Below are 23,278 nucleotides of genomic sequence, written 5' to 3'. Positions count from 1 at the left end.
TGCTGTTTAGCAGAGGACTAATCTCAGAATCATATATGTAGTAATTTCCCAAACTCACAAACAAGGAAAAGAAAAAACAACATTTTGAGCCCGCTATCATCTGTATGTAATTAGGGTTATCTTCTGCAATGCTTTACCTTGCACTTATCAACCCTGCATTTTATTTACTGCTATTTTGTTACTTAGTCACTCATCTTTTTTTCTAAAAGGAAATATTTTTGCTCACAAACATGGTGTGAGCAAAAATATTTCCTTCTGTAAAGCCTGGCTTAGTTCTGTCTGCTTTGAATATCCTGTTTCACCTGTGTACCTTCCCTTGGGACCCTTTGTCCCAGCTTATTTACAGCTCAGTTACTTCTGAGTGCTTCTCACACAGATTCTTAGAGATCCCCTCCAGCCAATCCCCCAGTTATGAAATCGATCACTGACTCCTAAACTCCTTTTAAACAGTTAATCTGTGAAAGGACCTTCCTTCTCATCTCCTCACAATTGAATTGAATCAAATTGAATTTTGTAAGAGGCTTCTGCGAGGAACCAAAGGGGATTTGAAAGTCCAAATGTGCTTCTCAGCTGAACTATCTTTGTCCACATTCTCAGTGACTCCTGAGAACTGAAACCATGTAAGCATGACTGTCTGCAAACCCACACTATGAATTATGTAACGTATGAGAGATGGGAGGTGTCTCAAAGTCGTAAAGATGATTTAAGAATGAAATCTCCAAAGATATTTTGGTGTCTACTCCCTAATGATTCCATTTTGCATTCAAGTCTGAATTGATTCTGGGCTTCTAACTTTGTGCTTATGAATACCAAAAGGAAAATTTCTCTGATGTTCTCTATCCTATACCTAAAATTAATCATCTGTGTCCTTGAAATTTAATTAAACCAGATAGTCTTTTAAATAGTTTTTCCACCATATGTTGGAAAAAGAGTAGCAAAATTAAAAGAATAAATCACATCAGAGAGTAAATTAAATATACTGTTTGAAGCCAGCCTCTCTCTCATTTTCCTCATTGTTAAAACTTAGTCAATGCTAACAATAAGCATTTTAAAGTGGTGGGGACAAAGCACTTCAAAATGCATTGTACAAAATGCATTGTACTGAGCATGGAAGGCATTGAATGGGCTAGATTTTCTAAAGTGTTTTTCCTATTTCTGATTGCTTTGGTGTGAAAGTGGTAGTATGAAATACATTATAGCCCTGATGGAGTAGAAATAAAAGCTTTACAAAAATGAAAACCAAAAACCATTTCAGAAGTATTTACCCCCATTTATATGTTGCTTACTCTAAAAGTAAGTCAAGAAGATTTAATGTCATCAATTTTTAAAGCACAAAAAAATCACTAAATTCATAAAGGGTAATTAAAAAATGAGAAAAATATGTAATTCTTGTTTAATGAAAATTGTTTAAAGCCAATACCTAAGCCTGTTCATTATGACATTCTAAGACAATAGTCATAAATTTATGTTGTTGAATAAGTATCTATAGAAAGTATTTGCCCAAATCTCAGAAAATATAATTAGCTTTCAAGGGATAATTCTTCTAAAATATTCAGGGTGTGAACATCTGAAAGAAAACTATCAAAAGAACACTTTCGTCTTGCTATTAATTTATTCTCTGTTTCTCATGCTAGTTTGTGACCCTTTCCCCTGTGCCTTAATCAAGGACAGATGGAGTTGTGACTGTTTTATGTAACATCTAACTTCACATCCTTTTAGAAAGATAAAGTTAATAACTTCAATGGCAGTGGATTCTGCCACTCCAGTTGACGTCCAGTGGCTTCCAGCTGCTCTTTGATTTTGGTTTTAAAATCTGTAAACACATAAATAGTCTGGGATTTATGCAAGTGAGATTCTGTCCCATTTAAAATTAATATGTTTTAAGTGTAGTCTGATTAAAATAATGATAGAGATGTTTGAAAAAGTCACTTGGACTACTTTAGCAGTGACTAAGGTAGAGAGCAGGTTGAAGACTGTCAGTGGATGGGTGTCCATGGTAGATATGTCAGAGGGTATGAACTCAGTGTGACCTTGAGAATGAAGAGTGATTTTGGAGCCCCAGCAGCAGGTACCCAAGGTAAGTTGTGCAGTAGTTCACCTCTAGGTCAAAGGAAGACATGTCCACTACTTAAGGGAAAGCACTTAAGGTCAGTTCTTCATCTCACATTTTGAATTATAATTTAGAAAATGTTCTTTATCCTTTTGTGTATAGTGTACAAATTTGTTTTTCTTTCTCTGTGAATATTCCCCCAAGTCCTTTATATGTAACAGGATGTTGGAAGATTATCTGAAATGTCAAATTGTAGTTTTGTCATAGGATTATGGTGGTTTAGAGACAGATTTTTTTAACTACATCCATAATGCTGAAGTAAATCACACTGGGGGTTTTATTGTTTCTAGGCCAGGTATCCCCACATGGCTCATGATGGCAGAGTGTGGCAGCAGCTCCCAGGGGGGCAGATTTCTCTGGGAGAAAGCTTTTGGTATGATCCACCCCAGAGTGAGCTAACCCACAAGCAGCATGGACAATGAACTCCAGCACCTGGGCTGATTCCCCAGCTCCCCTCAGCAGCATGGAGGAAGCCTTTCTGTCCCCTCTGCTTCCTTTTGGGTGCAACCAGTTTAGGGCCTCAGAGGGCCAAAAGGACACAAGCCCACTTCTGCAGTCTCATGGCCAAAGTATCCTCTTATCACAGACACATGGGTCTCCATATCTCCAGGGTTTCATTGTTAACTTTCAACACTATTGGCCACTTTTATTGGAAAGGGCAGAGTTCTCACCCCCTGAGGCCTTTCAGGTGATGTCTGGTCAGGTGGGAGAGCTCTGATGGGGTCAGGTCTTGCCTGTGAGACCTGGCAGTGCTCAGAGTGCAGGCACATGCCAGGCTGCAGAGCTCCTTCTGCTCCTGGGGGATTTTCCAGTTAAAAATCCCATGGTGGTTGTGGAGCCGTGGCATCTCCAGGGCAGGAGGTGGGGCTGTGAGGGCTCTGGCTTTCCTTGCTTCTGGTGGCACTTAAAAGATCCCAACAGGGACAGCTTGGGTGTCTCTAGTGCTGTGTTTGTGTAAATGCATAATATCAGGCACTGTAACAAATGGGTATAGCAAGACAATGCTGTTCTCCTAATGGATTATTAAGTCTTTGAAAAAGGGTTTTTTTCTGATAAAGGTTAAAAAACCCTACATAAACACTTTTTTTTTTGCAACCAGCAAATAGCTCTATGTTGGGAAAACAGTAACAAACTCATCCAGAGATCTGTTAGGGAGAAGGAGATTAAAATCATTAAAATCTGTTCAAGCAGAGAGGGAAACTGACCTCTGAGGGTATCACTCATACCCTCATACCCCAGGTGAATGCTGTACCTCTTGTACTCAGGGTAAATCCCATCTGCTGCAGTCCTAAATAAAAAACTATCGTGGGTACTGGACATGCTTCCCTCTGGCTTGTGTGAGAAAGCAGTGGCACAGACAACTGTCTGGGTTGGAAAAGCAGGGCTCTAAATCCCATTGGGACATAAATGGCTCCTTATAGTTAGGGTTGGGTGCTCAATAACTAAAATAATTTGATTTAAACATCCCTGTCCCTAATGTCAGATGGCCTCCCACTCAAGTTGCTACAGCATAAACTCAAAAGGAAGGCTGTGACATTGAAGATGAATTGCTCAGCCCCATGTGACAAAGCTGTGATCCACCAGGGCACAGTGGAAGTCAGGACTCTCCAAGCTGGCGTTGAGCTCAGTACTTTTTTTTCTTCCCACAGATCTCTCAGGAGCAACAGAAATTAAATTTTTTAAAAATGAATGAACTACATATGGCAACACAGCTGCTGAAAATCTGTTACCCTTTTTAGTCACCTCTCATGTCCTGGGCATGCATTTTATCCTTCAAACTCAGTAAAATGAAAAACACTGAGAGGAAGGCATCTCCCTGTATTACTGGGGAACTTGTAGTGTTATTAAGTCATTAAGTCATGCCAGAGAAGCCTTGCCTAATAAAGCTATCCAGAACTTAGGTCTCAGTGGGTTCATCTTTAAAAATATTTTACATACTTATAATCACTAGGACAAGCAGCGTTTTCACAGAGCTACTGCAAACTGCAAATAAATAAAATTGAAAAAGGAGAGGACCATCCTTTTTCTTAATGATGGTGAACTTTTGAAATGGAAAGGTTGTAAGCCCTGGATAAGTGCTCAAACAGCCTTGCAATGGTGCAATTTTCCACCTGCTTATGGATTCACTGTAGAATGGACCTTCATGCTGGAGTGACAGGGTCTCCAAAGCACTGTTTACTGCCTACCCTCCTTCCATAAGCATCCAATGCCATGAGCAGTCAGAGGGACTATTTCTCATTTGGTAGCCTTGAATCACACTACTGATTATTCCCCTTTGTGTGTCAGCTCCAAGGTAAGGACAGCAAGTTGGGTGATATATTCAATTCCAGTCCTGGAGCTGGGGAGAGAGAAAAATGCTACTATTGAAAGAGGTTCTTCTGCGAAGGAGCAGTGATTTACATCCTGAATAGGTGCAAATTATCCTCCCTTTCCACCCCCAAGTTCAGCCAATATACTCATTATTCAATATCTTGCTGCTGTGATGCCTTTTTTTCTTGCAGTTTTTGATTTTCTGTTAAGTTCAGAAGGCTGTGGTTTGGTAAGAGATATGAGGATATTAAATATCTTCATGAGGGATTGGGCTCCTTATCAACCCAAGAAGTGGTTATTTTCAGTCAACAGTGAAGCATCTGTCAGTCAAATAAAAGGTCTTTACTAGAACAAGCTCCTGAACTTACAATTCATCCCTGCTGGAATGAAAAAGAATAGAGCTGCTTTGTCTGTTGGTTTTGAATCCTTCATGGAGAGCAGCCAGCAACTGTTAACTTGTGTATTATTGTTCTATCAGACAGGAGAAACATCAGGGAGAATTTACCAGCACAGTCACAAGCCTTTCATCACACAGTTATTATAGTGATAAAGTTCAATGGTAGTTACTCACCTCTCCAAAAACAAATATCACCCACTCAGACAAGAGAGAATGGATTTCTGCAGGGTGATGCTACATTAGCTTGTGCTACTGCACCTGGCTCCCAGCTACCACTGAATCCAAGTGCCCAGTGCACTTTGAAGTACTGATTGTCAGAGCACTCCTGTGAGCAGGGAGGGACCATGATCTACCTCATTTCATAGGTCTGAGATGGAGCTGTGAGGCTGCTGTGAGGCTGAGCAATGGAAACCCACTGGCATGAACTTGGGCCCCTGGATCTCTGGGTCACTCAGTTCAGCCTGGCTGGAGCAGACACCCTGCTACCAACATGACTGTGTGTCCTCCCCACAGAAAGCTCAAGGAGAGCAACATAAACCTGTAGAGTCAAATCTCTTCCCTATATGGCTGGGATACAGCTTGCTGCTCAGGGAACTTGATTTAGACATGGTTAGAAAAATTAAAGCTCGGATTCAGAAACACTGGAAGTCACCTCATTTCCACATATTTTTAATGTGGTTTTTAACTTGTTTGTCTTTAAAACCTAAACTTTGTATCATTGTGCAACCAGGTAATTTGCTGAGGTGCTTTGGAGGGGTGCACCTCAACTACTCAACTACATGGCATGCTCAGTAGACAGGTGATTGTGTGTCTCATTTGTCTTCTTTATCCTGCAGGAAGATGAAGTTGCTCGTGACAGCCGATTCAATTTCAGTGGCTATGGCATGGGCCACTGCCTCCAGGTCAAAGATGGCACAGCAGTCAAGGCTACACCACCCAACCCAACTCCAGCACCACCAAAGGATTCAGATTCCATCAAAAAGAAGTTTGTTGACCGTGCAAAAAGGATTGATACAATATCCCGTGCTGCGTTCCCACTCGCCTTCCTCATTTTCAACATCTTTTACTGGATTACATACAAAATCATACGGCATGAGGACATCCACAAGAAATAGGCAGCTCTGGTTTGCCAGGACTTCTTAGCCAAAGTGATCCACATGTAAATAAACAGCGAAATGTCATTCTGTCATATGGACTAAGGGTTTCTTCCCCACTCCCCCAGAACACTGGAGAAAAAATTAGCAAAGAGGAAAAGAAGTGTAGAAGGAAAAGTAATTCCATGACAAAATATGCCGTGAGACCAGTCAAGAGGCTCCCCCTATGTACTCCTAGTGTGTTCTTCCAGATTCAGCATCGATCAGACATCTATAATCGGGGCCAAATTATACCCAGCTTTATCACCAAGATATTACCTTTCAGAACAAAAGAGAATCAGAAAACAAACAATTCTCCTAAAACATCTATCAAGAGACTGTGGTGGCTACAGTACAGTGAGTTATAAGAGGACCAAAATTTTTCAGGATAATGTTGCCTTTCTATTTGAAACAAGTCTACTGAGCTACATTCCATGATCATGTCTGTAGGTAGTGGTTTCACCAAGGAGTCCTTTTGTGGGTTGTAAATTATTTCTACTGATAGGGGAGAGGGAAAAAAAAGGAAAAAAGAATTTATACTTTACTATCCTTGTGGGTGTGTATTTTAATATTATCTTGCTTTACTAGAATTGTAATTTTGGGGTTGAACTTGTGTGTCATGTGATTTATTTGATAGTTGACACTCCAAAACCAGTGAAACTGCCCGGTTTATTTCTGTTGGGAGACAGTGCACTTACTCCATTTTATTTCTGCTGATTTTACATGCAACTTGAGGTGCCAAACTGTATTTTACCTATTGTGCTACCCTGTACCACACTACTTAGTAAGAACTTGTTTCCTCCAAGGTGTAGCTCAGTTTAGCATTGAGTTTCTATTATCGCTCTCATTGTAGCTGCAGTCAATAGCTCTATAGGTAAACACAACTTGTTTACAGACCTCTAATTTATATCTTTACTCAAAGTGGCTATCATTTTAAATATCATTAATTAACCTAAGAATTTTAAAACTGTACTGTGATTTTCAGAACCTGTTACCTTTTGGTGCCGGATCTGCGTTATTCAAATCCTTGCTACATGTTTTAAAGTAGAAAATTTAAAAAAAAATTTAAAAAAGAGGAAAAAAAGATGGTATTTTTGCTTACATGGAAGAAGACAACCTGTAACATAAGATGAGTAAAACATTAAAATTTTACACTTGCTGTAAAAGGGTTTATTAAAAAAAAGGTATTTGTTCAATTTCAATAAAGCTAAATGTGGTACTAACATTTCTTCACTGTCTTCTTCATTTGCAGCAGCAGCAGCAGCAGCAGCAGCAGCAGCAGGGCTGTTCGTGCCACAGCCCAGCTCTTCCACTGCTCTGTCAGCAGAAAGAGGGTGAAAAGCAGCCTTCTGCTGACATGACTTAGCACAACAAATTTTTCTGTCTATCCTGCAGCAAAGGGACTACTGCAGCCCCTGGGAGTATGTCAAGGACTGTCAGAAGTGTGTCTGGGATATGATGGGAGCATTTGTAGAACATTTGTATGTGCTGAGCCAGGCCTGGGGGAGGAGGGATGCTGCTCCCCTCTCACAGTAACCCTGCAGAGCAAGAAATACAGCACACATGCTGTGCCTGGCTTGGGGGTGTCCTGAACTTTCATCTGGCTTTGTTAGAGCTTCACCACTTTGGTGAGCTGAAGGACATGCTGAGACGACCTGTGCCCCTCATAGACATGGGAATGACCAATAGTTTAAAAGCAAATTAAAAACTGAATTCAGTTTTCTGCCTTTCCCTTGTGAGGCCCAAATACACACACTGTAGCTGCCCAGTTCAGGCATTTATTCTCTCTCCCCTAAAGAGATATGGAGCTGAGACATACTCAGCAGCACTTCTCACAGCTGCTCCTGGACCAGCTTCTGCTGAGAGAATACAGGTTCCACAGCCTGTCTGAGCCTGTATTTGTGTGTTTATGTGTCTGTGTTCCCCTCTCTCTCCACATGTAGCTACCAGCCTTTGTTCCTCCCCAGAACAAGAGGGAATCTGAAGGTCATGACAACTCTGATTCCTGAACAATAAACGGGTGACAAAAAGCCAGTCATGCATTTTATCTTCCCATACCCTCCTCAGCTTTGTAGACTCTTCTGTTGCTTACACCCCTATGGAACTGGCAACATCACCTCCACCTTGTTGAGACAATGGATCCAGATGTGACTGACAACCCCAGAAAGGGTAACAAGTGAGAACTCAAAACAACTGTCCAGAATATTCTGCTCTGAAAAACAAGCTTTTGATGCAAATTCAAATATCATAATATATGCAATTTTTATGGTATCAGATTTGCTTTTATTCATTTTTAAAGTGGAACAGTATTTGATTACAGATAACGTAGTGTAGGAAAACCCCAGCACAATCCTAGCACCATGAAGTGCAGCAGGGTGAAGATAGCCAGCTGTAAGCCATGTCTGTATGGGAAGTTAGGAGCCTTCACTGGTGTGTAAACATTCAGGCCTCACTTTTACTAACCCCTTGCTCCAAAACCAGTTTTTCAAATGAAGGTGTAATGCCAGCATTAATCAGGATTAATCCTCAGTGCCCAGATGTGTTGCAGAGATTCTCATGAATGTCAGAGCCTGCTGCTCACAGCTGCCCCAAATGGCTGCAGGCCAAGCAATAGGAATGCAAACCTACTCTCAGCTGATGGATGAGTCTTTATGTCCCTTCCTGTGGTGAAGCTCATGTGCCTCCAGCATCCACATCACAAATTCAACTGCTCTCTTTGCAAGTCTTGGCTATTAGCATTTATCAAATAGTTCACTAAAATATCTTGCTGATCAGAGCTGAGGTTTGCTGACAGTATCCATGGGAAGATTGCTCTGCTGTTGCCTTCTGTATAAACTTTGGTCCAGTCATGAGAATAATCTGTGCACAAAATCTGAATAGGTCTGTCTCTCTCTTTTGAAGACAGAATTTAGGGATACATGACAATTATTCAGTTAGTCATGGATATTGAAATTATCTAAATAAATTTTGGAAACAATGTGTGCAAATGGACAAGGCCCAGCAAGCCCTGACAAATAGGAATGGCCACATGATACAGAAAAGTTGCCCTGTGCTAGCTGTGCACCCTCTGACACAGAGATGGTTTGATACTGGCCATCTATCAAAGAACCTTCTCTCAAAGAACATGGCTGGCACCCGAAACTGGCTCAGAAACTGCCTGCAGATAAAACATCAATTGACAAGGATAGCAGGACACAACTTTCCTAAACAAATTCTCAGTAGGGTTAACAGTGAAAAAAAGACTCAAAAAATTATCATCTTGCACTCAGGGAAACAGAAGAATTAAATAGTGAAGCAGTTTTATTCTAAGACACTATTGCAAGAGGAAAAAAAAAGGCTTAGAAAATAACTCTGAGACAAATAGCCTTTGTGAAGCAGGAGACACATCAGGATGGAAGGAAAGAGACCCAGGATTAATTCTGAAGAGATTCCACACACATTAGAAAGCTTGAATGCTACAATTCTAGCTGGTAAAACAAAATTAAGCCCTAGGGCATTTAAATTCTTTGCAGTTAGTTACAAGACAATTATGATGACTTCTACTTTACCAAGAAAGCTTAAAAAACTTTAAGCATGTCTTTAAAGGATGCAACATCAGGTCTGGCCATTGGCATCCTGCTGTTACAGGCTGGACCCAAGTGATTCAGTAGTCAAGGGGAAATGTTTATCCATCTCTCACCAGATGGATGCTGTCAGGTGCTGTGATAAAGCCTAACTGATAAAAGAGATCTTTAAAAAATCTTATTACATTAGGAGAAAAGTGAAAATTTTTTTAAAAATAGTGCAATATGAAATGAGAGATCTCTCTTTGTTAATCTTTCCTGGTTTTTTTCTCTTCATATTTTTTTAGGTAGCAGAGACATCACTTGTGATGTACTGAATCAAATTTGGTGTAGCAATAGAGGCTTCTGGAGTACCCAATATGAGATATCAGCAATTCCTAACTGCTAGAGGACAGCTCTGGGATATGCAATGACTCTGGGGTCAGATGTTTTCATGTGCTACAGAGGTGAGGAGTAAGAGGGAACCTCATCCACAGACGTTGAGACTTTCTTGCTTTGATTCCATTTTTTCCCACCATGAGATGTTGAAAGCAATAGGAAAGAGCTGATGGAAAAACAATGTTTGTCTCCTGCAGGCTGAACTGCTGCAGCTCTTCATCTTTATACAAACCTGCCTGACATGGCCAGCACTGGAGCTGCTGCCCAGACATGAGGCTCCAGCCCAAACTTAAAGCCTTTTGCAGCTGATGTTACTGAAAATATTGTGGAAGAATCTGAGCTAGCCTCTGACATTACAGACATGGGCATTTGCTGGGAAGGGTTTTCATTGGGGTGAAGTGGTGTCTTTGCCACAGCAACAGGATTCTGCATCTGCACCTGGAATTCGCATTTTATTGATTTATTTAAAAGATCTTACTCAGTCCAATAGTGGCATTTCTGTATTTAGAAATATATTACTAAATACAAGAATAAATATATTTAATGTGTAGTTATAAAAAGTATACACACATCTTTCTTATCCATTTAAAATTAGAACACAGCAATGAACAAAGAAACAGAATTTTTGTAAAAATATCAGCTTTGTATTACAGAAAGTAGTGTGAAAATAATTTTATTTAATATATTCATTTTCATTATTTGCAATGTAGTATTTGTGGAAAATTATCTTCTGCCAGACTTTGAAAGTAATTTATTCTAATGATTTTTGGCATTGAATTTTGTGTCTTAAAATGTTTTGGAAAACTAAAAACCAAACCCAAGGCTGCCTAGAGAAACTTGTGCCTGTGAAAATACTCTAAGCAGGAACATGTTTTCTCCCCAAATGCCCCTCACAGATTTTACATTAAAAAAATCAAGCTTCTCTAGTGTAACAGGAAGATAAAAAGAAGATATTTTTGTCATTTGAAGATATTTTGTCATTTGTCACCTTTCCTAATTTTGGAAGGCAATTGTGAATTATCATCAAGTTTAGGGCTTAGCTTCAGAACAAGAGAAGCTTCACCAGTTCCAGACAAGCTCATCTATGCAATTACTGCCAAATCAAATGCAATGCTAACTGAAAGCAGAAGGAAAAAAAATTCTTCAATAGCTTCTAGATCAGTTTCTTTTAAAGGATTGGTTTCCAACACTAAGCACTAGAAATCATTTGAGAGGGAAAATATTCAGAGTGGATTAGCTCTCTTCCTCTCAGGAGGAATTGAAAATTGAGTCAAAATAAGCATCTCAGATAATAATTAGGAAAACTGATGCTGTGAAATACATACACTAGTTCTTTAAGTTGCCACTGAAATGAGCATGCTAAATAATTACCTTTGTTATGGAGAAATGCTGTGAGGCAATATTAGGAAAAAAGTAGTGAATACCAGGGATCCTGATCACATTTTGATTGTGCTAAAAATGTGATTTTACTCAGACAAATTATATAATATCCTCACTAGTCCTCTGAACAGCTGTACAACTGATTCAAAACCAGCTCCTTTAGATTATCACAAGGCTTGAATCTGATGCCCAGCAGAGTGAGTTCCTGTTGTGGACATGGTGGACAGTGTGTGCCATGCCAGGAAGATGGCAGCTGGATGCATCCCTCCTTTTTCCACAGGAAAAACAGCAAGATCCCTGAGAGTGCACACAGGAAGTATATTCCACAGCAGTGCTCAATGAAAATGCTTTAGACAGAGCAGTTGAGGGACTCACAGATTTCCACCTTACCTTTGCTTTGGCATGAATCCATTTCCCCTGAGGGGATGAAGAGTGCTACCCTTGACATCTCAGGGTCGGGGCTGTGGCTGGACATGTTTGGAAATCACATTTTTATCACCTGGCTTCCAGAGAACACTTTCCCTTTTCTCCCTTTGATACAAAAGGAGAAAAGAGCTATGCCACTGTAGGAAACACTGTGGAACCAGAGTCTTTAGCAGGGTTTTCCACTGAGAAAATGAGAGCATCAATGACTTAATTCACACTGGAGACACTACCTGACACTACCTCCTCCTCCCTCTGCATGGCCAGGCAGAGATGTCATGAAAAGACAGGAGAGCCTGGCAATGAAGAAGCTGCCAATGCATGGTTAAACTTTTCCTCTTAGCCATTGCTGGGAGTTCAAAGGGGACACATGTATGGCTGCATTAGGGGGAGACCAAGGAGATCAGCATGGACAAATGCCTGTGATGAGCTAATTAACCTTTAGAAGAGGAGAGTGAGCACATTTTTCCTGTAATAAGCTAATGAACTCTATCCTCGGGGGAGATGAGGGACATAATCAATGAGGCTCCTAACAGGGGTCTGCCAAAGATGCTCTTCAGAGGAGGGGTGAAGAACAGGACTGGTACTGAGTCATTAGCTTAAAAAATAAGAGCTGAAAGAGCAGCCTGCTGCAGGAAAATTGGGTACTCCTTCCATGTGTATTGCATTACATGTAATAAGGCTTTGAAAGCATGTTTTCTGCTTGGAAGAATATCACAATTTTCCACTAATCCATGCAAGAAGCAAAACTAAAAAAAGAGAAAGTATCTTTTTCTTGGCATTTTTTCCTCGTAGTAGCTCAAGTCAAAACCAAGAGAAACTTCGATGCTGACCTCAGATGTAAATCAAGTTGTTACAGGTTGATGGTGAAAGTTTCAATGTGGGCAGGGTCTCAGCCTACATCTTGGCTGTCTGCTGTTATGGCACATTTGCTCCTCACTTTGGAGCCCAGTGACTTTGTTTTCTTGATTTGCCACAATGAGAGATTCTATCACTGACCCTTCTGGTGTTGCAAGTGCAGTAAGTGAGGTCAAAACTGAAGAATTTGCTAAAGAACATTTAGAATTTCAGTGAAATTTCCCTCTCATCAGAATCTGGGTATATAACAGTCTTTCAAAGGCCTTTTCAAAAGGACACTGGCAGAAGCTAAAGAGCATTTTAATGTTTCCTTTGATTTATTAACACTAGCTCAGTTTTTAATTTGCAGGAAAGAAGTGCTCCATTAATACCCACAGTAACATTTCACATTAAACATCCTAAATGTGACCTAATCTATTTTTAAAGGAACTAATTCCTATGCATTGGTTGACTTTTTCCAGGCACACCAAGGCTGAAAACATGAGCTCTGTTCCTGACATGCAGCAAGATTTCCTTGAACACCTGCACTGTTATTCTATCTGTATTCTTTCTGCAATAATATCAGTGGGCAGGACTTGCTTTATGGCACCAAGGAAACAAAGGAGGATATTTTATCATAAAGGAAATTTGCTTATTTTCTGCTATAATAACAGAGAGAGTTTCCCTGGAAATTGATAGCTTCTGCAAATTGTAAAGCTTCTCTTGCATTTGTGCAACACACACACACACATTCCTTTCACTTTGCTTCCCTCAGTCTTATTGCAGTATTTCTTTGACTGATGTCCCAGAAAATTTCATCTGCTACCCAGTGCTAGCTAGTGTGGTAGCACAGATAAATATCTACCTTCTTTTTCTCTGACCTAGATGTGGAAAAGGTCCAAAAGTTATCTTTAGCCTGATTAATCTAAGTCTGATCTGCTAATATGCTGCCATGGATTAAATATATAATATATATGCCATCTGAAAGAGCTGAGGCACAGCTCAGACATCCTGTAAATGGCAGCACTGGGATGTACCTGCAGTGGGTTTTGCTAAGCAGGCACTCTGCCCAGGGCTCTCTGATAAGGTTTTTGGGTCACATCTGAAGACTTCTGCAGCAAATGTGATTGTGGTTACTACTGATGGACATTTTTCCTGCAGCTTAAAATTCTAGCTGATCTTAATAAATCACAAGGGAAACATATACTAAAAAGGGAGGACCCTTTAACCTCTCTCTCTTTGTGGTGCTGGCACAAGTGCCACAACAATGCAGAAGGACACCAGAAGCCCCTTTTGCAGCTGGGGAGGATCTCCATGGCACTGGTGCCTGGGGAAGCAATGCCAACCTCCCAGACATCCCTCAGGGCACAGAGGGGCTGCCTTGCAGCAGCAGGCAGGTCAGGGCACATCCAGAATGCACCATCAGCAATGCTCACCCTTGGAGCAGGCCAGGAAGAGGCTACTTAACAAGTGCTTTATTCTCCTCACCATGGCTTGATCAAATTGTCTTTTCAAGGTTGCCCAAGCTCGAATGTTCACACTGTTCACACTTCAGTTTTCAAGCTGTGGTTCGGTGATGGCATGGTTGCACTCTGGTGCCTTTTGCAACTGCCTCATGCACATCTCGCCTCTGGCCACTCCCTGGGGTGTTCCAGCTGCCCTCCCTGTTCACTAGCTCTTCTCCCTTCAGGCTGGACAGAAGAAGTGAGCCAGGTCCTCTGTAAAATTAGAAAGATGGAGAAAGAAACCCACCTGCCAACTCCACCCAGAGAGCTGCTCCCCAGGAGCCACACAGGAGTGGGAGGCTCCCTATGAGCTGATGAAAGGGCAAGAGGGTGCAGCTCTGTGTGTGCAAAAAAACCCCAAGTGTAACTGGAAAGCAAAGGGGAGCAGGTTTTGGAGACACCTCAGGAAACTTCAGAGATTTCAAGACAGTCCTAACAGCAAAAGGAGAACTGAAAACAGAGGGAGAGGATCCTCTTGCACATTTCAGTGGTGATATGAGTAAGACAAACAGATCTCCACCTCTCCAAGGATATTGTCACCAATTGCTGTTTTTAATGAAAATTGCCTGGCGGATCCCCAGTATCAGCTACTCACTCAGAGTGGCTTTTCTATTATTAGGACAGTCAGCTGTGAGAATGGCAAAGGTCTGTATTATCTCCATTAGCAGCTGGCTTTAATAGTACTGGAGAGCATCTTTGATTTTTGGAAGAATAACTGCATCCTTTGGACACGACTCCAATAAGGTCAGCCCCTCAAAAGAAAAATTAAAGTTCTAGGCTGAGGTAATGAAAAATCAAGGTGTGAATGACCTTAAGAGACTGCAAGATCTACTTTGGCCCCAAATTGACTGGCTGAAGATGGAGTAATGGCTATGTGTCCCCTGGAACCTCCTCTTAGTTCTACTCTGTCTCAAAGCAAACTTCTTGTCATGCATAGCATTTTCTCATTTACATATCCCCATAAGAAAAAAATCAGTTTCTCCCTACAAAAACTTGCATCATCTTTACTAAATTTTCCTATCTCATAGGGGTTTACAAAAGCAATTGTTAAATTTAAAACAACAAAGTCATTCAGCAAATAAACAGTTTGCTACAGAAAGCACCATTCAGCTTTTTGGTCTTGAATATACAGGTGTTTATCCAAGCTATAGGGCATACTTGATTAAAGAGTTCCTGAAACCCCATTGTTTCTGCTAATTCCTGTAGAATTGTTATTTTCTAAACTACTGCATCTCTGTTCCAGAGGAGTGGCTTACTGGGAGGATTTTTTGTTTTCTTTTTTAATTATATGTTTCCAATTATGATCCCCAGGCTTCAAGGACAAAGGATTTTTTTTTATTATTATGCTTTTCATGCATCATTGGAGTACCTAAAGAGCTTCCAACAGATTCAGAAAATCAGGCTGCCTATAGTGAATGAATTCTTCAAAAACAGTGATATTATTAGCTCTTCTGTGTCATTGAACAGACAACCTAAATGCTAAAACCAGAAATTTCATTAAAGATTAAAGAAAAATCATTTCATGTTTCACCTGCTCCATTAATATCAAATATGAATTCTATCTTTCATGACACAACTGAAGTGCAGTGTAAGATTTCAGATATACCATTATTTAATCTTTCAGAGAAAGGAAAAAAAATGTTCAAAATCCTTGAAGAGCCATGTCTGAGCATGACAATATGCTTTGTTTGACCATTTTAAGGCACTAAAGAATATCTTGGCCTTGTGATTTTTCAATGCTTCCTGTTCTTCATGCACCACTTGAAATATGTTAATGGAGACATAACTTTCAGGAAATGCCAAGCACTTATTCTCAGAGTCTGAGGCCTCCAAAGACTTCTCTGCTGGAACACCCCAGAAGTGAGGCACTCAAAATCACTAAGTGCTTTTGGAAATCTCAGTCTTGAATATTATGATCAAACTACTTTTACCTGGAGCTTTTCCTGGTCACTTACTTGCAGCTCCATCTTTTTCCTTCTTCTCACAAAGAGTATTTTTCTGAGTTTCTGACTTTCAGATTCCTGGCCTTTTCACCAGAGGCCAAAACCCCTGGGGACATGATGAGTTGTATTTTATATCTCTGCAGTAAGATGAGGACTGTAAAAGTTGCCTTAACAGGAAAAACTGGAAAAGATGCCTGTCAGACATTTTTCTAAGAGCAGCATCCTAGCAAAAAGGCAAGTTCAGAAGGTCATTCCACCAGGTTAACATTTTCTATGTACCTTATAGCAGAAGATTAAAAAAGGACACCAAAATCTTCCCAGAAAACACATCCCCATTGTTTCTGAATAACTTTCAGTACAGGCTTTCAGAAAACTATCAATAGTCTAAAGATAAACTCTCCCACAAGTGGAGTGTAGTTCCCAGTTTTGTCCCTTTCCTGGGACTGTGAATACATATATTTGTCACACCACTCCCATTGTCCTCTAGCAGGAGCAGGAGCCAAAAAGTTTTTGCATTTTCCCTGTGCTTGTTGCATTTTCCCTGTGCTTGTTGCATTTTTTCACTGCTTTTTCCAGTGGCACATACTGGTGTCAGCATAGGGCAGGCCATGGAGCTTTGCACAGCAGGGAGGATGAGCCTCTCCTGGGAAAGAGGAAAGCTCCTGACAGGCCCATCATGCTTTTGAAGTGATTGAGGTCTCCACAACACCCCTCTGGAAAACCACACAGCCAGGATTCCTCAGCCAGCTTTTCCCTGCCAGATATCCTCGTCCTGGCTATGGCAGACTGTACAGTGTTCCAGTCCTCGTGGCCTGTGGAAGACATTGAGCCTCTATTTTAAGAAAAGAACAGCACTAATAAATAAAATGGAAAAAGGGATAAAAGCATGCACAGCCCCAGGGCAGCTTTACAGACACTGAGTCTCTGGAGTGCCAGGAGTGGCTTTTAATCTCCACTGTGCTTTGGGAAGTGGTTGCCAGCCTGTGGCTAGGTAGGACCTGACAGGTCTCCTCCTGCTCCCCCTCACTACCCTGGCCCATGAGCACATGTCAGACACCACCAACATTCCCCCTTTTGCTCCAGCCTTCTCTGGGCCAGGGTAGAGCTGAGCCCATGGGGGCTACCCCTTGTTCAGTTTTGGCTTTCCTTCACAAGGTGGGTGCACAGACAGCTTGGCCACAGGCACTCTGCCCTGTCCCCCCTCCCTGAGCCTGTGCAGCCCCAGGGCAGGGCCAGCTGTCCCTAAGTGCTCCCAGCTGCCTTGCACACATGGCTCGCGTTGCCGGGGCAGTTCAGGCAGCGCTGCCAAACCCGCAGTGACAGGTTACTGGGCTCCTACAAACCTTAATGTGATGTTTACTGCTCACACTGAAGTGCCACATGGGCTGCAAGCTGTTTTCTCTTGGCTGAGAGCTCGGAGGGAGACAACCCCAGCTGTCTGGTGAGCGGGGACTTCTTCCCCGGCTGCCGACCAAGCAGGGAGAGAGCGTGTTTGTTTTTTGTTTGTGGAAAACTCCTGGCAAGGATGCGTCAACTTCATTTCAGCTTCTCACAGAAATCTCCTTCCTCTAGGTAGTACATGAGACAAAGGTTCACAGATGAAAACACTCTCGAATGTACAGCCTTGAAAAAAACCCAACCACATCTCAGCTCCCTGATGTTGCAAGGAGCACAGGTATTTTCTCATGATCGATTTTCCCAGATGATCCTGAAAGGTTACAAGCATTCCTGCAGCTGCAAATGACCTCCACAACATTTGCTCCCAGTCGAATTCTCCTGGCTGACCTTCAAATCCTTTTACAAGATTCCTGATATTCTCACTGCCCTGCCAAAAAGATTGCTGGAATTGGCAAAGGTCTGGTGAGCTGAGCAGACAGAGGAGAGCAAGTGCAGCTGAGTTCCTCGATGGTCCCAACTTACTTCTCAGCCCACTAATTGCTCAGCAGTGCAAACAAGTGGAAAACAAACAGCTCCTATTGGAAAAGGGCTGTGAGCAAACCTAAATTATCTGGGAAAGAGAGTCCCTTCAGAGCCCCCTGTTTTCCTGACAGAAAGCAAGCTGAAGAATTGTAATGGAAGGAAAGCTTCCTACTGTGGTTTCTACACTGAGGCTGCCATCATTCAAAACCACAAATTTGGGGTTATCCAGAATTGTTTCACAATCTCTCAAATAATCTTTTAAATCCTCCTACAAACTTAATATTATCCTTCAAGAATGTATCAGCAAAGGATTTTTATTTTATAAGCAGCAAAATCTTAGGACTAATAAATTTAACCTTCAGTAGTACTAGAGCAGTCATTAAAGAAATCTGAATTCATATTTCGGTAGTCTGAAAAGGTTATATTTAAAATTTTAGTTTTCAACTTTTTAACCTGCTGGTCTGGCAAGATGATGTCATAGGAAACATTATGGATAGGAGCAACCTGGTAAAAACATCTCTCCAAGGAGGGTTGACCTCGCTAATTCAATAATAGTGGCAAGATCAAGCAATTCAACACTGGAACAAGCTTAATCACAATAACAACAGCTATGCAGATATAGCAACAAAAACCTCTCCATGCTGTTGTCCAGGCAGCCAGACTCTCAGATGACCCTGACAGCTTGGAGTTACCAGATCATGGGTTTCAGTGCATTGTTAGCACCATTCCCTGATTGATTCCCAGGTGTATAAAGCCTCAGGGGGTTGTCTCCTTCTTGGGCAACATGCAGGATCTGTTTGAATAATCTCAATTTAAACTGCAATCCTTATTTAGGGCCTTCTCTCATTTCAGGGCCTGGCACTCTTTCCTTCTGTATTTCAAAGGTTTGAGGATGGCAGAGATGCTTCCAGTAGTGTCTCCTTCCTTCCTGAGAAGGCTCCCCTATTCTGCTGTAGAAGTTCATATTCGGGCATAGAGGAAAAGTAAAACAGCCTCTGAGGGTAATAAATAGGCAATCAGGAAAGCATAATTTATGTATAGGGAATTCATGCATTCATTTCAGGTCAATACCTAACTGACCTCCTTTTAATTCAAAAAGCATCACCCTCGTTGGTATTTCAGTGAGGTACCATGTTGGAGAGAACCCAGAAAATCCTTGATGCTTTCTGTCCTTTGGAGAATGGCTAAAAGGACAAACAGGCACTCTGAAATGTTGTTGGACGACTTCTTTGGAGCCACTGTCAAAGGACACATTTTCGTAATTGATCTAGGAGACTGAATTCTTTCCATTACCACTTGAATCCATATAGCCCTCTGAAGATCTGGCCAAATTCAACTTTTGTAATTACATTTTCCAAAGCACAGTAAGCTTAAATCAATAATTAAACAAAAATTAGTTAGCACTTTTGATTTACTTTGCATTTTTAATGTAGACTTACTGAAAGCTGACATAATTTATGGACATCTCCTTCAAGCATGTACAGTCTAAACTATAATTTAAATGAACTGGAAAAAAAGCTTACTTCTATAAGTCAAATCAATATGTCATGAATTGGCATACAGCATTAAGCAGGGCAAGTAAAATTGGATAGAGCAGTTATACATCCTAGAGTACAAGGTGGTGGCTGTGTTCTCTGAACCTCAACATTTGCACCTTCATGAATGATGGAGAGCCTTCTTGGTCTGGTGGTGCCTGCCCTTCCAGACTCATCACTGTGGGCCAGTCCAGGTCCCAGGCTCTGCACACCAAGGGATTTCCATTCTTCATTTCTGGCCTTTTACCAGGCAGCAACCAAATTTCACAAAAGCCCAGTGTTAAATGATGACTGTGATGTCCACCTGCCACAGAGGGTGCCTGTATGTGTAGAGACAGGAGGGAGAAATCCTGATGGGTGCCCACTGAACAGGAATCTGCAGGTAAGAGCAATTTCTGTGAAGAGGCTGTTGGGCTCAGTACACTCCTGTCCTGCTGAACAAGGGCAATGGTATTTGAGAGAACAGAACCAGAGGGTGAGAAAAGAGGTGGCTGGAGATTCCTGAAAACTGTTAGGGGTGTGAACTGGGGAGCGTGGAGAAATCCTTACAACATGTACGCCCTATGAGCTAGGATAGCAGCCACAGGGAAGACTTTAGCCCACATCCTGGAGCAGCCTCAAAGTCCTACTCTTGTATTTAGATTTCAGTTTTACAAGGTGATTTTTAAAATATATTTAAAAGAAAGCAATTGGAGACTGTTGTGTAACATGCATTCAGAGTTGCAGAGATAACCTAAATGCTGATATTTTCTGACTTCAGAGTGATTGAATTACCACTCTTAAAACACTCTCTTAATATAGTTAGTGAATGTAATTAGATCACAGTGGCTGGCTTAAAACATCACAACTGCATCACAAGTGGAGATGTTCAGCATAATAACCCCTCATTTCATATCTCTCTGTGCATCAGCCCAGCATGCTTTAATTCAGATTCCCCCATAATACCCACAGTTGATCCAATCACTTTTCTGAGAGGTAGCTCTGACACCCTGACAGCAAAAGTAGCAATGTTAATATCTTAGCATTGTCAGCAACAGGGAAGTGTCACAAGAAAGGGATGAAGGGTGCAAGACAAAATGCAGTTGGGGGAAGAGGAAAGGTAAGAAAAAAGATTCTTTTTGTTCCCACTCATTGTGTGCTTGGCTAAGCAGGTGGGACAGGGAAAAAATCCAAGAAAGCCTGGAGTCAAAATATCTATAAGACAGGAGTGCAATGAGAACTACCTTCTCCCACCAAGACACATTTGATGTTGACATGCATGAAGCAATGGAGGCTAAGGTGGGCCAGTTCCCATGGCTGATTGCCTCTATTGCTGCCTCTGCTAAAGATGAGGTGAATATTTTGGCAAGCACCATCTGTGATGAAGACACTTGCTCCCAGCAGTGTAATGGATGCATTACATACAGGACATGGAATAACCAGGGCCTGAGCAGGTACCAGGCCAAGTACCACAGACTCCCATTCACCTCCATGCCAGTAGAGTACTAGTTCCTTTAATAAGTTAATAAATTATATATAGTTCCTATATATAAGATACTTACATCTTCTCACACACCTCTGCAACCTGTATATAAGCAAGTAGATAAGAGATTTTAGAGGATTTGAGTCACACTAGAAGGAACTTCCCTAATTCATCTACTGGATCTTTTTTATGCAGTAGCTTGGTGTCCTAAGAAAACAATGCCTAAGAATCACAGCTTTTGAGCTCCCTGGCTAACTGCAATCAAATGTGGTGGTAAAGTCCATGTTTAAAATAATGTAAAAGATATGTGAAAACTAAGATCTCATGGGAAAAATTAATCCCTGATGAAGAGTTAGGCAGATTTCAGGTAGAACACATACTTGTAACAATTGCTTGCTGTGCAACTGGCAGGTATCTTATCCCCAGATTGAGATATCACAAGGGACAGACAAGGAAACTGAAATTACTGTAAAGCAGGGAAGGTGTACAAGTATAAGGCTTTATTTCTCCTCACCAGTAGAATAACTGATTTTTCCTTTCACAGATTACTGAAGGATCCTACCAATGGCATCACTTGAAGATGAAATAATGAAAAAAGAGTCCATCTCAATGCCTGTTCAGCAAAGAGGCAATCACTCTAAGTAAGCCTGTGTTGTTCCCCCTAAGCCTTTGACCATCTTCAATGCCAGGTAAAGAGGTAGTGCTGAAAGCCTCTTGGATTTAGGACTTTGACAGAAAATTAAAGGGTTCCTGGAGAGGGCTGTCAATAGCTCACTGGTGCAGGCAGCAGCCCTACTGCATGAACAAGAAGGACATGGGATATCCCAAATCAGCTTTTCTCTGGAACCAGCAGGAGAGCTGCTTTTAAACAGGCTTAAATCCAATGCCTTAGACATTCTCAAGTCTTCCTCTTCCCAGATGAGCTAGACCAAGATGGAGAAAACACAAAGAAGTAATTTGAAGAAGAGTAACATGAGGGACATGCACATTACACAGAGATGTTTCATTACCTTCAAACCATGCATTACTTACCCAATGTGTTTATAGTTAATGTTTTATTTCAAAGAAAGGGATACAATTTCAGGAATGAGAATACTCAGCTGGTGCCTGTAAATAGCCTTAAGTCTACCCTGCAGTGACACCTTGAGGGGAAAACATTAAAAATAAATAACCAGAATGTGCATTTCAAGTCAATGCTAAAGAAAGGAAGAACAAGACTACCTGGATGGGCAGCTGCCTGGTCTCCTGGAGCAGCTCATGACAATGTGGGGATTTATAGCATCACTCCTGACAAACAGCTTTCTGTTGAGCTGTACTACCTCTCAACTTCTCTTGTACACATCCCATATTTCTAGTCTCACTTGCCTTTATCTTTTTCCTCTTCTCCAGAGATACATTTTCTCATGTTTTTCAGAAATGGCTCTCAACAATTGGTTTTGACATTACTTCTGCAACTAAAAATGATCTTACACGAAAAAAAAAGGGTTTTGGTTTTTTTTTTTCAGAAGAGGCCATTTCTTATTCCTTGTGTCATAGAATAAATTGTTTAGCCTCCTGGGGAGCAATGGAAGGCCCCAGGGTGACCTGGAGGTGGCTTTCCTGTGGGAGCCTGGTCTGGCCTGGCAGATTTGGTCATGGGGTCAGCCTGGTGGTTGCACCCATAGTGGGGCTAATTTGTTCTGGCCCCTCTCCTACTCACCAGCTTTTTCTTTTTGTTGCACACTCAAGACTGCTCATAAATACAAGCCCTTACAGAAGCTTTCTGTAGACATGACCCAAGAATGGCATCAGAGGTGCTCCTGGAAATGGCCCCCACTTAGGGCTGTGTGTCTCACCTCTGCTGAGTGCAGAGGCAAATGTTGGGGAAATGTCCCCTCTTTTAGCAAACTACAGTGACCATTGATCTCAGGTCTCCAAGCAATTGCTGCTTATGCAGAAGAACAGCTGCAAATGATCACTGTTCTTTCCAAAGGGCATGCATATGGAAATGAATATAAGTCTCCCATATGTGTGAGCTGCACCTCTGTGCTGTGTGGTCAGCACTCTCAATGATTTCTAACACCTCCAGCAGGGCTTTGGTCCAGTGAAGTTCTACAAGGGCAAGTGCAGGGTTCTGCATCCAAGGAGGAGCAACCCGGCACCAGCACAGGCTGGGGGCCAACCTGCTGGAAAAGCAGCTCTGCAGGGAAGGACCTGAGGGTCTTGGTGGACAATAAGCTGTCCATGAGCCAGCAGTGTGTCCCTGTGGACAAGGAAGGCAATGGAATCCTGGGGTGCATCAGGAAGAGCAGTCATAGGAGCTGACCCTGCCCCTCTGCTCCAGCCCTGGTGAGAATCACCTGGAGTGCTGTGTCCAGTTCTGGGCTCCTCAGGAGAGACACT

The 23,278-nt window shown here is 41.7% G+C and overlaps 1 protein-coding gene across 8 annotated transcripts in view; it reads left to right on the top strand.

The window, feature by feature from the left end:
* The window catches only part of GLRA2 (glycine receptor alpha 2), a 121,513-nt gene extending 114,338 nt beyond the window's left edge, over positions 1 to 7,175 (top strand). For all 8 annotated transcript variants that reach the window (XM_071430497.1, XM_071430491.1, XM_071430495.1 and 5 more), the window contains one exon: positions 5,654 to 7,175. In XM_071430497.1, the coding sequence (XP_071286598.1) occupies positions 5,654 to 5,932 (279 nt within the window). In that variant the 3' untranslated portion in view covers positions 5,933 to 7,175. The remainder of the gene's footprint in view (positions 1 to 5,653) is intronic.
* The last annotated feature ends 16,103 nt before the right edge of the window (positions 7,176 to 23,278 follow it).

The sequence above is a fragment of the Agelaius tricolor genome, unplaced genomic scaffold (genome assembly GCF_023055355.1).
Source record: "Agelaius tricolor isolate 1412-34295 unplaced genomic scaffold, bAgeTri1.0.p SCAF_7, whole genome shotgun sequence".
Taxonomy (NCBI): Eukaryota; Metazoa; Chordata; class Aves; order Passeriformes; family Icteridae; genus Agelaius; species Agelaius tricolor.
This window is presented reverse-complemented; position numbering and strand designations above follow the sequence as displayed.